Genomic DNA, 16,357 nt, shown 5'->3' with positions numbered 1-16,357 from the left:
CCCATTGGTTTCAGATAGTCCCACTAGAGAAGCATTGCCTCAACATCCATTCTGTCAGAACCTATTGGAATATTATATTTCAGTACAAAAGTCTCTTAATTGATATTCTCAATAGGTCATGTGCATGATCAATCTTTGCATTTGTATCTATGCAAAGGAGCAAATATATCCTCCTTTGAACATGGAGACCAAAAGGGTACACACTCCTCATTGTGATGTCAATAGTGCCTCTTAAAGTTGCATCACAACAATCTTTGTTAAGTGCAATATTTGCTATCTTAAAAGGGGCATAGAGCTTGTTTTTATTCTCATGCCTCTTACAATAAAGCCAAACTTTGAATTTGCCTTCCTAGTTGCTTATACATATAAATTTCTTAATGCATCAAAATATTGCAGGCTAGAAGTTTATAGTCAAAATCAATCAAATGCTCTTCTAACTAATTTTGACTACAAACTGGCCTGATCAGCCTCCCATCATTATTCTTCCATTTGGCTTTAGTCTATCCAAAACTGTTAGCATCCAGTCAAACATGTCTTCTTGCCTGGTAAATGTAGCAAAAAATCTGAAACGAGAAATTGCCAAAAGCATTCAATAGGTTAGGCATCATTTGTAGCGGATCATTGACCTGATCCTTGTTATTAACCTGCAACATTGACTCTGTTTCTGTTGAATCTGATGTCCTGACCTGCAGCAATTTCTTTTTGTTTCATGTCCTTTCACTTATCATTCCATTCCAATCTCTTTAATGCCTACAGTTTAAAATCCTCAATCTCATCTTTGCATTGCCTCATGGCCTGGTCCCTCATTATCCCACAATATGAATTTTCATGACCCCCTCTGCCTCAACTCCAGAACACTATTTCAGCTCTGGCCTCCTTTTCCTTCCCACCTTCCCTTTTCTCTGCTGTTGATCTCAATGACCATGACTTTATCTGCCTAGATTTTATGCTCTGATATCAACTTTCTAAATCCTCCTCCTATCTAGTCACATTCCTTTTAACTAGGATACTTTTAAAGCTGCTTTGGCCAGCAATTGGGCCATGCACTATATCCCTTTATGCTTATGACTCGTGTCAATTATTGTGACTTAAGAGGATGTGCTGGAGCTTTTGGAAAGCATCAAGTTGGATAAGTCGCCGGGACCAGATGAGATGTACCCCAGGCTATTGTGGGAGGTGAGGGAGGAGATTGCTGAGCTTCTGGTGATGATCTTTGCATCATCAATGGGAACGGGAGAGGTTCTGGAGGATTGGAGGTTGAGGATGTTCTTCCCTTATTCAAGAAAGGGAGTAGAGATAGCCCAGGAAATTATAGACCAGTGAATCTCACCTCAGTGGTTGTTAAGTTGATGGAGAAGATCCTGAGAGGCAGGATTTATGTAGATTTGGAGAGGTATAATATGATTAGGAATGGTCAGCATGGCTTTGTCAAGGGCAGGTTGTGCCTTACAAGCCTGATTGAATTTTTTGAGGATGTGACTAAACACGTTGATGAAGGAAGAACAGTAGATTTGGTGTGTATGGATTTCAGCAAGGTATTTGATAAGGTACCCCATGCAAGGCTTATGGAGAAAGTAAGGAGGCATGGGATCCAAGGGGACATTGCTTTGTGGATCCAGAACTGGCTTGCTCACAGAAGGAAAAGAGTGGTTGTAGACAGGTCATATTCTGCATGGAGGTCAGTCACCAGTGGTGTGCCTCAGGGATTTGTTCTGGGACCCTTACTCTTTGTGGTTTTTATAAGTGACCTGGATGAGAAAGTGGAGGGATGGGTTAGTAAGTTTGCTGATGACACAGAAGTTGGGGGTGTTGTGGATAGTGTGGAGGGCTGTCAGAGGTTATAGCAGGACATTGATAGGATGCAAAACTGGGCTGAAAAGTGGCAGATGGAGTTTAACCCAGATAAGTGTGAAGTGGTTCATTTTGGTAGGTCAAATACGATGGCAGAATGTAGTATTAATGGTAAGACTCTTGGCAGTGTGGAGGATCAGAGGGATCTTGGGATCCGAGTCCATAGGACGTTCAAAGCAGCTGCGCAGGTTGACTCTGGTTAAGAAGACGTATGGTATATTGGTCTTCATCAATCGTGGAATTGAATTTAGGAGCCGAGAGGTAATTTGCTGATATATAGGACCCTGGTCAGACCCCACTTGGAGTACTGTGCTCAGTTCTGGTCACCTCACTATAGGAAGAATGTGGAAGCCATAGAAAGGGTGCAGAGGAGATTTACAAGGATGTTGCCTGGATTGGGGAGCATGCCTTATGAAAACAGTTTGAGTGAACTCGGCCTTTTCTCCTTGGAGCGACAGGATGAGAGGTGACCAGATAGAGGTTTATACGATAATGAAAAGCATTGATTGTGTGGATAGTCAGAAGCTTTTTCCCAGGGCTGAAATGGCTGCCACAAGAGGGCACAGGTTTAAGGTGCTTGGGAGTAGGTACAGAGGAGATGTTGGGGTAAGTTTTTTACGCAGAGATTGGTGAGTGTGTGGAACAGGCTGCCGGCAATGGTGGTGGAGGCAGAAACAATAGGGTCTTTTAAGAGACTTTTGGATAGGTACACGGAGCTTAGAAAAGTAGAGGACTATTGGTATCCCTAGTAATTTCTACGGTAGGGACATGTTCGGCTGAACTTTGTGGGCCGAAGGGCCTGTATTGTGCTGTAGGTTCTCTGTGTTTAATAATTAACAATAGTCCATGATGTTTGTATTCCTCAATGCTGTCTTTATTCCCCACCATCAATGTATTGTTCAGTTTCATTCTTCCTTGTATGCTTACCTTATATCCATTTAAGTGTATTGTTAGTCAGTTCAATTACTCATGCTTCTGAATTGTAATAATTTTGAGGAGAAAAAAGTTTATCTTTAGTTTCTGGTGTATTTATGGATCACATTTCTGATTTTCACCAGCATGTGAAATTGTTTATTTCTTGTAGATATTAGAAAACATCCACTGATGCATTTACTAATAAATACTAATTTTTGCTTTAATTTCATTAGTCAGTTGATGGTTGTTAGAAGACCTAATTGTGGAAGCCTTAAGTTTCAGATAAAAGGCTTTTGAAAGCAAATTAGCAATTTAGTAGATTTTGTTTTCATACACACTAATAAAACCTATTTAGTTTGATAGATAATTGCAATGGGTTTTCACTTCTGAAGTTCAAAGTGGAATGAAATCAAGGCCAATGAATTATTAGAATTAGGTTATTATTGTCACATGTACTGAGATACAGTGAAAAGCTGGTCTTGTATACTGCCCCTACAGATTAATCATTACACAGTGCATTGAGATAGATTAAATTAAAGCAAAAATAATGCAGAATAAGTCTAACACGTTTGTATTTCTAAGCTGTTCTGTTATATTACTGTACATACTATTTATAACAAATCACTATAATTTGCACATTGCACATTTAGACCTAAAACGATTTTTATTCATGTATGCGTAGGATGTAAGAAATTAATTCAATTCAACTACAGAGAGCACAGTGCAGGTAAACAGTGAGTTGCAAACTGGTAACCAGGTAGATTGTGAGGTCAAGAGTCCATTTACTATACTGTACTAGGGAACCATTTAGTATTATAAACAATGTGCTAGAAGCTGTTCTTGAGTCTGGTGGTTCAATTCTTCTAATTATGTTGTGCCAGACATTAGCATGCTTGGTGCTAACTCAAGCTCTCCTGAAACAGGAAAGGCTTTAGTTTTGTAGTGCAATATCAATTTCTTAAAAGTCTTAACATTAACAAATGTTCAAATTACATTATATTAAAGTACTATTTCATGATTTTATTACTTTATGTTTCCAATTTAAACTTTGCTTTTCTGACCTTTACATTTTGTTTGGATTCATTATATTCTTTTGTATTTGTGTGCTTTTGCTTTGTGTTCTTCAGTGTCTCACTTCCCTTTGACTTCTTGGACAGAAACAAGTGGGAGTTTGAAAAAATATTCAGACATTTGGAAAGTTTCAGATTTAGACTCCATAGTGGATCCTGTTTTATTTTCTTCTACTGACTCTCTAAAACCTACAGATCATAGTGTGATGATCCATTTGACAGCTTCTATTCCTGACAAACTATATTGTGAGTCTATGGAACTATTGCTGTCTTTGCTTAAAGGAGAAAAGTGCTTTATTACCTATTCAGTGAAATAGTTATCATGTCTTAAATGTAATGCTTTGAAGATGACAAATTGAATATCTTGTTGCAGTTATTTTGTACTTATAAGTATTTGTGCCATGTAACTTAATTAAATATTTTACTCACATTTAAAGCAAATAAATTTGACATGAAATAAAAAATTAAATCGAGTTCTATATCGATTTTTCATTCTACGCATGTGAAAAGTAAGGCTTAGGTTGTATATTTGTAGTGTTCTTTTTAGTAGACCGATGTAATTGCGCATAATTTTGAAGCTGCATACTCCTAATTATGCACCCAGAATTAGTTAACTTCCTGATTGAAAATTTTTGAAACTTGATGTTCCTGAATTGCATTTTTATACATTAGTCACAAGTAAATACTGTTTGTATTATTAAACTTAAAGGTGATTATCTGGTTTTGCTGAAAGTAAGGAACGACTTAAAACTGGTACTTTAAAAGAAAGTAAATAAATTTGCCTTCTCAGCAAAAATTTAATAGGAAGTAAAAGATTGCCTTGAAGGCATTGCTCTTGACTAAATAAATAAAAATCATTTGCATTTAAAACTAAGCATTAGGTGCATAGATATGTTGGATGTAAGATGATTTTATTTACTAGATCAAAGAAGAGATAAGACTGGTCATTTATCTTGTTAATGTTGAGTAATAATTACACTGAACATCTTAATTTACTTAAATGTATATTTTAATGAGGAATATTTTCAAACTATAAAATAATTCCTTGTTTTAATATCTTAAACAGAAAGATTAAAAATAACTTGCGAATTGAAATATTTAGAGTACAATGCATGCCATACAAATTTTTTGTAAATGTGCATGATATGTGAACAAGGTTTATTAAGTTGCCCAAAAGCAAATTGTGGAAGATTCTCTAAGTCTGAAATTGGAAAATGAAAATGCTGAAAATGTAAAACAAATCAAGAAACATCTGTGGAGGGAGAAACTAAATTGGTATTTTGGTTTGATAACTTTTCACCAGAACTAAAGAAAGTTAAAAGTGATACTTATATTTAAATTATCTGGGTGAGTATAGAGATCCACAAAGTCTCAAACTTGGCATAACTAAGACAAACAAGTTTAAATATGTAATATTCTATGTATTATCAACAACACTTAACCAGATAAACTAAATCAATTTTGGCCTTCTGTGATATGTGATGCTCCCTTACATTGTCATATGCATCAAAGTAATCCCCAATTTTTTAAGATGTATTTGCTAATTTTATTATTTTCAAGTAATAAATTTGCAATTTCAATTATCCTTAACAATTAGCTTTAATGCAGTTTGGAGATTCTGCAGGGGAAGGTGGCTGTGGTGCCCCATTTAGCTGTTTAGTGACCTCTTTTGCTGGAAATGTAGATGTGAATACTAGCTAGGAGCAGCATGGTAATGATGGTAATCCCCTACTTCCAAAGTTGGATAAATGGCTTTTAATCTCTTACAGTAATATTGGCCGCTTGGTCTAGGTATAGGAGGATGGAGCTGTAACTCAGTGTTACTCAAATTGGAGAATGGAGGTGAAAACAAAAACAGTGAAAGAAACTCGTGTAGAGATTTGGGTTTTCTTTTAAAGTTGTCCATTTCTTTCTGATGTTTGTTGAGAATTGAGGTTGTAGACAAATAAGAGATGTACTTTGCTTATTTGGAAATACAGAGCAAAACAATGACACAAATCATTTAAATTTTGTTAATCATTAAATGTCTGCAGTCAATATTTATAGAATCAGTTTTTCTGCTTGCAAATATGTTTATCTTGAAAGAACAACTGAATGTGAGAAAAGGTTAAGTATCAATTACATGACTGAAATTTCCAAAGTCACGGATTGCATTACGTCATTTTCTGGCTACCATTATACTATCTTCTATTCCTTGTCTTCTTTTTAATAAATGTAACTAACAGATTCATGGAAATAATAACTTGTTTATTGTTCCTTTTAAGACAATTAAGATGAAAGTTTTACTTGAAATTCTTTTGAGTACTGATAACTAATGATACAAGGTTTGCAATGTTGTTTAAGTGCTGGCTCATTAGACTTGTGCAAATTCTTTAAGAAAATAATTCCATTGTGTAATTTGTTATTTATCACTTATTACTATTTATAGTAGGTCTTTTGAGCAAATATGAATTCATTATTAATTTTTTAAAAAAATCTCAACTGGTTGCATATGTTTGACACGTTAAGTGGCATTAGATAGTTTATTCATGTTCCCAAAATATGGTTGCGTTTCCTTCCACCCTGCTACATTGGCTGTGGCAGACTGGGGAAACGAAATGCGCATTATAAGTTTTATCAAAATAAGATAACTATTTAAATCTTAAATTTAACAAATGTATTACAATTTTTCATATCCTAATTAGCTAATGATGGAAGCTGGCCAACACCCCCACCAGGATCTGTTGCCATAGGGAAACTACCTCCAACGGCAAAAAATGACTGGAAGGAATCCAACATGGATACAGTTTTGAAGCCAGGAACTGGGTCAAGTCAGGTCCTGTCCACTACTTCAACTGTTCCAAGCAATGAGAAAATGGTAGGATTTGTCTAAACTTCAGAATGTTCTGATTTATTTACATTTTCCTATTTTGATACATAAAAATAATTTCAAGTTTGTGAACTTCAAGTTGGAATATCCTGCAATTTCTCAAAACAAACTTTGACTTTATCAGAGTCAAAGCTCTATTTAAACATTTTTGAAGTGCCTATGTTAATTGAATAATGTGATTTAGTGGTTGTTTTTATGCTTTCAACGGATGTTGATGTTTTCATATTTAGCATTAAATAGCCATTAATTCCAAATTGTTTAAACTATGTACAAGTTTGTTTTGATAAGATAGTTAAAAATAATTAACAATATCACCTTTAATTTAGGGTATTGAACTAGGAAGAGTGCCTCCAGCTGCACCTAATTCAGTAAAGCAACTGCCTCAGTCTTATGGACCTCACCCAAAACCTCTCATGGCTATTGGCTCTACAAATTCACTGGAAAGAATGAAAGATACAACTCAGCCCCGACCGAGCATGGGTTCACTTTCTAACATAGCTACAGAAAACTGGCAAAGACCTACCCAGCCTCCAACTCCTGCAAGCACGTTTCAGGCTGGTACCTCGCAACAAATTCAGCAGAGAATTACTGTACCTCCAAGTCCAACTTATCAATCTGTTGGTTCACCATTGTTCCCTACTGGAGATAACAGACCCGATCCACCTCTAGCAGTAGCTGTAAGACCATTCTTGGCTGATAAAGGTTCAAGACCACAGTCTCCACGAAAAGGGCCTCAAACTGTTAACTCCAGTTCAATTTATTCAATGTACCTTCAACAAGCTACGCCACCAAAGAATTATCAGCAATCTGCATATAATACCTTAAACAAAGCGCATACTGTTAAAGCAAGTAAGTGGTTTATTAATTGTGTGATCAAAACTGTTAACAAATGTAGAGAGTTGTGCATATAGTGAATTAGAATTACATTTGATTAACTAAAATTTTCTTCTCTCTAGTGTATGGGAAGCCTGTATTGCCATCGGGATCTGGTTCTGCTTCTCCATCTCCATTGCCTTTCGCTCATCCCCAGCCTTCCTATGGTTCCCATCCCCAGGCAACTGATGAAATCCAAATGAATGGGAAGGAGCCAGAACAAGAGAACTTGCCAAGCACTAATTCAAATGTTGAAAACATCCCACGTCCTCTCAGTCCTACAAAGCTATTGCCAATTGTGCACTCACCATTGCGCTATCAAAGTGATGCTGATCTGGAGGTTCTAAGGAAAAAACTGGCTCATGCACCAAGACCTCTAAAGAAACGCAGTTCCATAACGGAACCAGAAGGGCCTAGTGGACCAAATATTCAGAAACTGTTGTATCAACGTTTTAATACACTAGCTGGGGGTATGGATAACACTCCATTTTATCTCCCTAGTAACTCGCAAGACTTTGTTGGTGCTTTAACAGATGTTGATAATGGTAATACCAGCGTAGTGGAGTCTGGATCAGTCCAGCCTGAACCAATAACTCAGCTTGAAAATCAACCATCATCAGATGCCAATGATAATCAGTTGCCTTCTCCACTGCATTCTGAATTAATTCAGACAGATAACAATGACATCCCTGCTACAGTGGAGGATAATAATAATAATCCTGCTGTTGTTCAAACAGAGCAGCTACCAAGCCCTATACCAGAGGCTGTATCACCAGAGGAAGATGTTCCTCCACCACCTGCTGTCCCACCACCACCACCTGTAAGTTTTGTCATACTATTATAAATAAACAAATAAACTGTGTGTAATGTTTTTAAGGCTGCATTCCCTGAGATTAAATGATTTACAATTAGAATATTGTCCATTCATCTGCAGACGAATTTTGAATGAGAAAAGAATGACTCAGTTATTGATGTCTGAATCGATGTAGGGCAAAAGAGGGGGTTCTGTTGAGGGAATATCAGCAGCTAGAGTGCAATTTAGAAAGTAGAACCACAAATTAAATTTGTGGATCACTACCTGAAAATTTTTCATATTGGCACAGGAAAAAAAAGCTCAGACAATTGGAAGACCTGTTTCAAACATTGTGTGAACTGTAGATTTCCATTCTGGGCCTTGAAAGGAAGGAGCTATTCTGTTGAAATGGGCTTTACTAAAATCAGGCTGGGATAAGAATCCCAGTGAACTGAATAACTAGGAATGTAGGTAAGTAAGTTGTTAAACTGGTGAAAAGTGTAGTGTTATGTGGGGAAATTCAGTAAGTAAAAGGATAGAGCTTAGGTAGTAAAATCAGTAATGCTAGCCAGAGTCTGTCAGGAAGGGACAGTAAAGACAAACGTGATAGTCTATCTCCAGCTAGAATCAGGACAGAGGAAAAATTGTATTAAGACAAAAGTATAGGCTTTATCTGAAGGCGCACAATATTTATAACAGGATGTGTGTTAATTCACAACGAGACAAGTGAGTAGGAACAAAATAGTATGATCTAACCTGTATAGAAACATAATTGTGAAAGATTCTACTAAGCATTTAGGCAGTATGGAAAAGGGGATCTGATGAGGGGATCTAGCTTGAAATATGAAGGAGTAGAGTTTCTTTTTGGGAGATTGTGGGGAACTATGAAATCGCAATTGCCAGCAAACATAGGGGGGAGTATTGTTAATAAGTTGTGAAATTAGAGAGGCATGTGGGAAGGGTAATATAATAATTGTGAGAACTTTAAATCTAGATGTACATACTGGGCAAACCAAATATGTAGTAATAGTAGATTTCTCAACATCTTAATGTATAAAACTAATAAAGTAGCAAATTGTTTTAGATCTAGTATTGTACTAGAGAACGGAATGTAAATAATAGTTAAGTGGCCTTTAGGGAACAGTGATCATAAGATAGTAAAATTTTATAAAGGTTTGACATGATTTGTTTCAATCTGAAATTAGGGTCTTAAATCTGAAGGTCAAGTTGGCCAAGATAGGAAAGCTACATTAAAAATGTGACAGTAATTTTATTTTAATGTAAGGCAAAAAAGTTCAGGTAGCACGATGACATTAAATCAAAGAGAAAGGTATAAAATGTCAAAAAAAAAGCGCTGTATTCCTGCAGATTGGTATAGAAGTTCAGAATTCAATGGAAGATCAAGGCAAAGATGAATAAATGGACTTGTTGTACAAGTGTGAGTTCATGGGGAAAAAAGAAAAACAGACATAATAACCTATTGATACCTATTCAGAAAATAATTAGGCAAGGTAACTAAGGCTGGAGAAATTAAATTGCAGAATAAGTAAATAGCAGTAAAATTAAATTAACATTTTGTATATACTCAAAAAAAGGCAGAATGCTAGTTGCAAATAGTGGCAAACTTGTTTACCAAAGATCTCAAGGAACTGGAAATCTCATTTGCAGTTCCTTTTCAGGGCTGCAAGTAGTTCGCTATTTGAAATTGAGTTACCAATATTTGTTGTCTGAATTGTTGAATTTTCTTCTATCTTTCCTCAGATGAAGCGTACAAATTTGAAGAAGCCTGATTCAGAGAGAACGGGATGTGGAATGAGGGTCAAATTTGACCCTCTTGCTTTACTACTGGATGCATCTTTAGAGGGAGAATTTGATCTTGTGCAACGCATCATTTATGAGGTAGTTTTTCTCCATTTACTGTATTGTTTGTTGCATTTGGAGTTAAAAATTGCTACATTAGAATGTAGTGTTTTGACTGCTATTTGATGTGTTCACCTTTTGAAAATTTGTTTTGGTCAGGTTAATGATCCCAGTCAACCTAACGATGAAGGGATTACACCATTACATAATGCCGTTTGTGCTGGTCACCATCATATTGTGAAATTCCTTGTTGATTTTGGTGTAAATACAAATGCAGCGGATAGTGATGGATGGTAAGACGCATGCAAGTTGAAGTTTGCTGTTCATTCTTTGTTGTGTAAATCATGAAAATCGGTTGAAAATATTTTCTGTAGCTTGTTTTATGAACTACAATTCAGTTACAAAGCTATTAATAGCTTTTTTGCAATGTAGCTCTATATTAAAAAATTCATTAAGTGGTATAAATTGGACATAATTTTCTAAGCCCTGTCTTTGTGAATTTTCTTTCTTTCTTAACTTTATCCTTTCCTACTTGTACTTTGCCGACCTGACTTCCCTTATTTCATGATTGATGATATATTGGCCTTTGCTTATTTCTGTCTCTTTCATTCTGTTTCTGTCTGCCTCTCTGGCTCATGTGTGCTGACGGAATAGTGGAGTAGACTTGATAGGCTAAAGAGATTAATTCTGCTCATATGTTTTATGTCTTATGAAAATTAGACAGTAGTATGGTTATTTTCTAATTTTGTTCTGGGCAGAAACATCAGATTCAATTGCTGAAGTCAGAGGAAATGCATAGCTATAATTATACACAAGTATACTTCCTTTGTGCCAGATATTCTAAACTGTTGTCTTCAATAATGGAGTTCAAACTGAATTTATTATCAAAGTGTGTATGTTTCACCATATCCTACCCTGAGATTCATTTTATCGTAGGCATTCACAATAGAACAAAGAAATACAACAGAATCAATGAAAAAGTATGCACAGACAAAAACTAATAAACAATCAATGCACAAAAGAAGATAAATTGTGCAAATACAAAAAATATTTTCAAGGCATTTGTCAGTTTTAAAATGTATCTGGAATTTTGCTCAGAATACCATAAGAGCAGAATTAGGCCATTCAGCCCATTGAGTCTGCTGATCATGGCTGATTTATTTTCTTTCTCAACCCCATCCTGCTGCCTTCTCCCCATAAAGGTGACAAAGGTTATTAATCAAACACTTACTAATCTTTGCTTTAAATATACCCAGTGGCTTAGCCTCCAGAGCCAATTGTGGCGATATATTCCATATATTCACCAATCTTTGCTCTAAATATGCTTCTCTGTATTTTGTGACTATGCCCTCTTAGTCCGAAGCTCCTTCACTATAGGAAGCATCCACTCTATCTACGACTTTCAATATTCGGTAGGTTTCAATTATATCGCTCCTCATTCTTCTAGACTCCAATCAGTATAGGCCAAAAGTCATCAAACACTCCTCGTATGTAAACTCTTTCATTCCTAGGATCATTCTCTTGAACCTCCTCTGGACACTTTCCAATGCCAGCATATCCTTAAAATGTGGCCCAAGACTGCTCACAGTACTCCAAATGCAGTCTGACTAATGCTTTATAAAGCTTCAGCATTATATCCTTGCTTTTATATTCTATTCCTCTTGAAATGATGTACCGGTAAATACTAATTTGCCTTCCTTACCACTGACACAATCTGCAAGAGAATTCTCCTCTAGGACTCTTAGCACCTCCATTTTCTGAATTTACTGCCCGTATAGAAAATGTATTTCTTTTACCAAATTACATCCATACACATTCCTGCACTGTATTCCACCTGCCACTTCTTTGTTCTTTCTCCTAAACTGTCCAAGTCCTTCTGCAGATTCTCTGCCTCCTCAACATTGCCTGCACCACCTTTGTATTGTCTGCAAAGCCATCAGTTCTGTCATCCAGATCATTAACATATAATGTGAAAAGTAACAGGCCCAACACTGACCCTGTGGAATACCACTAGTTAACAGCAGTCAACTAAAGGCCACCTTTACTCCCACTCTGCCTTCTGCCAGTTAACCAATATTCTGTGCATTTAGTATCTTTTCTGTAATACCTTGAGTCTTACCTTGTTTAGCAGCCTTGTGTGGCACCTTGTTAGAGGCCTTCCAAAGAGCCAAGTAAACAACATCCTCTGACTCTCTTGTATATCATGCCTGCTACTTCCTCAAAAGAATTTCAACTTATTTGTTAGGCAAGATTTCCCATCATTATTCCCCTTTGACATATTATCATGTGCCTCCACATATTCTGAAATCTATTCCTTAATAAAGGCCGACCACTGAAGTCCCTTCTTAAAAAGTGACATTTGGGATATTCTAGTCCTCTGGAACTATTGATTCTTGATCATTACTAATACCTGCATATTCTCTTCAACTATCTCTTTGCGAGCCCTGAGGTGTAGTGCATCTGGCCCCGGGCAACATACCTGCTTTAAGATCTTTCAGCTTCCCAAGCACCTTCCTTCTGTTTAGTAGTAGCAGCACTCACTTTTTCTCCCTGACACTCAAATGTCTGGCATACTGATGGTGCCTTGCACAGTGAAGACTGATATAAAATATCAGCCACCATTTCTTTACCATTATCAGCTCTCCAGTGTCATTTTCCAGCAGTCTGATGCCTCTCTTTTACTATTTATATATCTGAAAAAACTTTTGGTATTATTGGTTATCTTACATTCATAATTTATCTTGTTGATTAGAGCTTTATTGTCATTGCTCAGGATGAGATTGCAGTGCTACTCCATTCAGTATAAAACTGCATCCTGGCAATTCAATTACTAAAAGCACCATGACTAAAACAATGTCTGAGTTATTTAGAATGACATCTATGTTACACTGAATTAAAAACCAGCAACTCTGAAATTAAAAGAAATGGTGGCTACCCCATTCAGGTGTTGCACATGCTCAGGTTATAAAATACAGTGATTAAGTGTAAGATAGCATGAAGAATTAAAGCTGAAATTTAATGAACAAAGAGCACTGAAATCAAAGAAAGGTAGGTGCCTTAATTAAATCCAAATAGTACATATGCCCATTGTGGCAGCTGCAATTATCAGCTGCACCATCAACCGGGCATATTAAAGTGTCCTGTAGCTGACCATCCTCCTGATAATCTGGCAAACGACGGAGCTGTTGTATTACAACAGCCTAAGTAGATGGGGCTGGACAATTGGATTGTGCCATTCTGCTACAGCCAGAGGGGTATTCTCTGGAGCTGCTTCATTTATGCCATATCTTTTTAAGGAGAGGAATGTTTTCTCTCCCCTGCAATTTACTATGGACTGGCCAGCATCAAATATAAGCATTTAGGAGATGAGTGGTGTCTCTTGGTTTGAGGAGTATTCACTATGTTATTGTAGCCAAGTTCTGTTTTGTTTAGCTGATTCAAGTTTGGACTCTAGAACAGTTCTGTTGAGTTTGTAAACATTTTGGGTAAATAAAACCCCTATTTTTTCCACCTTTACCTGCTCTCCTAGTTTTATGCTTACCCTGGTCCTTCACACCCACGTATTGCACTTGGAGATTGTCCGCAGTAACCATGGGTGGGTGGGGTGGTCATTAAGTTGCACGACAGCCCTGGGTAAAAAGCTGTATTTTGGCTTGGATGTTCATGCAGAGATGTTTCTGTTTCTCCTGCTGGATAATAGGAGATTGAACATATCTGATAGTTGTGTCCCAAAAATCTTCTGTGTAGTGCTGATCGCTCATTGAAGTGTGTTCTGGTCGACCTTGTTGCAGCTAGTGTACCATACTGTCATGCAGTAGGTCAGTATGCTCTCTGTGGCACATTGGTAGAAGTTTAGCAGCAGCTTTTGGGCTGATTTGCTCTCTTTAATCTCCTCAGATAGTATAAACGCTGCTGAATCTTCTTGGAGTTGTTGGTCCAAGAGAGCTCCTCTGTGATGTTCACTCTCAAGAACCTCAAACTAGAGACCTTCTCCACTGTTTTACCGATTATGAGTAGTGGAGCTTGTTCAGACCTATTTGGTTTTCTAAAATTGATAATCCTTTTTTTTATGTTGAGTGAAAGGTTATGGTTATTGCACCATTCAGACAGTTTCTGCACCTCTTTTCTGTATGTTATTTGTAATTAATCCATTTACTGCAGCGGCGGCATCTGCAAATTTGATGGTGGAGTTGGTGATGTGGCGGGGCACAGTCATGGGTGAAAGGAGTGTAACAGAGTGGGCTCAGTACACATCCGTGCGGTGCATTGGTGTTCCGGGTCAGGGAGGTTGGTGTGTACTTGCCTAGTCTGACTGCATGGGTGCGATTTGTGGAAAGTCCAGAACCCAGTTGCAAATTGATGTATTGAGTGCCAGACTGTGTAGTTTAATGGTCAACTCGTTGGGCAGTATGGTGTTGAACGCAGAACTGTAGTAAATTAGAAAGCATTTGGGCATACGTGTCCTTATGCTGCAGGTGTTCCAGTACGATGTGGAGAGCGATGGAGGTGGCATCCTTGGTTGATCTGTTTGCCTTTTGGGCAAAGAGGTGCTGGTCCTGAGTAGCAGTGATGGCACTCTATGTGGGGCATGACTAGCCTCTCCAGACACTTGGCAGCTATGTGCTATGTGTAAGTGCAACCAGTCTGCAGTTGTTGAAGTATGTTACCACTGATTGCTTTGGGATTGATAATGACGGTTGACGTTTTGAAGCAAACAGAGATCACAACATGCACAGACCTCTGCCTCTACCAGCTGGTCAATGCAATCCCTGAGAACCCACCCAGGTACGCTATCTGGTCAGCTGCTCTGTGCGCTTGAATATTGCGGAGAGTACATCTTTGGCTGTGTGCCCAGAGACTTGAGATCTTTGGGCACAGAGCTTGAAGAAAGCAACACAATGGACTTTTAACATCATAAATCAGCGAGTTGTTATGTCTTCCCTCTCGCTGTGAAACGGAGACATCTTTCTCCCTTATTAGGGGGAGAGAGAGAGCCTGTGGTGTGTCGAATGCCGGGTAAACAATGTAGTCTTTGGAGTGCTGTAAGTCAGTGTCTTTACTGTTGCTTTTGCTGCATGTTTGAGTGCTCAGTGACGGGTGCCGATGCTTTCTTTTTTGCCAGAGGTGGGGGGGGGGGGGGGCTGTGCTTGTTGCCACTAAGGGGAAGGGGGAGCTGGGGGGAACTTTAGGGTTCTAATATTTAACTGTCATTCATTTTTTGGGGCACCCCTCTTGTTTTCGTGGATGGTTGCAAAGAAAAAGTATTTCAGGATGTATAGTGTTATATTTCTCTGACATTAAATGTACCTTTGAAACTTTGAAACCTTGTGTGCTCAGTGTCAGCACTGTGTCCTTCTTGGGTGTCAAGGGCTTCATCACTGGTTCATTGTCTCTGTTAAACTGAACACAGAAGCTGTTTAGCTCCTCCGTTTGCAGGCAGGGCAGGAGATCTTTCCTTAGTCAGTGATGGACCTGATGCCTTCCCACATGCGTTGGGAGTTGATAGCATTATTGAAGTCTATTTCTTTCTGTTTGTATCTGTACTTGGCAGTTTTGATGCCACTTCTAAGGTTTGACCTAGCTTCGCTGTATGCTGCAGCGTCTTTAGATTTGTCAGCAGCATCCCAAGCCCGAAGTTGTTTCCTGGCTTTGTATATCTATGGCTTCTAATTCACGAATACGTGGATATTTTTATTGCTGGTGACATTGTCTGCACAGTATTTGATATAGTGCATGACCATGATGGTGGATTCTACTAAGTTAATTCTCGAATCATGCATTGCTTGGCATGCAAACACGATCCAGTTTATGCACTCGAAGCAGTCCTGAAGCTGTGAGACACTCCTTCAGGCCTTGTCACTGACTTGGTAATTGGTTTTGCCTTCCTTATCACTGGGGCTGGGGTTAGGAATAAATGCAGGTGGTTGGACAGTCCTAGTTGAAGGCATGGATGAGCCCTGTATGTGTCTGGTATAAACATGATTTCACATTCCGGCAAAATTTTAGAGAATACAGTCTTAAGACTGGCTTGTTTGAGATCACCGGCTATGATGAAGGAGCATCAGTGTAGGCAGTTACATCATACAGTTGTGCTAATGCTAAATTCATGTTGGCTTTTCTCTCATG

General features: G+C 37.9%; 1 protein-coding gene across 4 annotated transcripts in view; it reads left to right on the top strand.

Annotated features, from left to right (window-relative positions):
• The window catches only part of ppp1r13bb (protein phosphatase 1, regulatory subunit 13Bb), an 80,893-nt gene that overhangs the window by 57,428 nt on the left and 7,108 nt on the right, over positions 1 to 16,357 (top strand). For all 4 annotated transcript variants that reach the window (XM_073039761.1, XM_073039762.1, XM_073039759.1 and 1 more), the window contains 5 exons: positions 6,521 to 6,693; positions 7,032 to 7,554; positions 7,662 to 8,398; positions 10,133 to 10,270; positions 10,391 to 10,524. In XM_073039761.1, the coding sequence (XP_072895862.1) occupies positions 6,521 to 6,693; positions 7,032 to 7,554; positions 7,662 to 8,398; positions 10,133 to 10,270; positions 10,391 to 10,524 (1,705 nt within the window). The remainder of the gene's footprint in view (positions 1 to 6,520; positions 6,694 to 7,031; positions 7,555 to 7,661; positions 8,399 to 10,132; positions 10,271 to 10,390; positions 10,525 to 16,357) is intronic.

This window comes from Hemitrygon akajei, chromosome 3, assembly GCF_048418815.1.
Source record: "Hemitrygon akajei chromosome 3, sHemAka1.3, whole genome shotgun sequence".
Lineage (NCBI taxonomy): Eukaryota > Metazoa > Chordata > Chondrichthyes > Myliobatiformes > Dasyatidae > Hemitrygon > Hemitrygon akajei.
The sequence above is the reverse complement of the archived record's forward strand: the minus strand, read 5'-3'. Positions and strand labels throughout refer to the sequence as shown.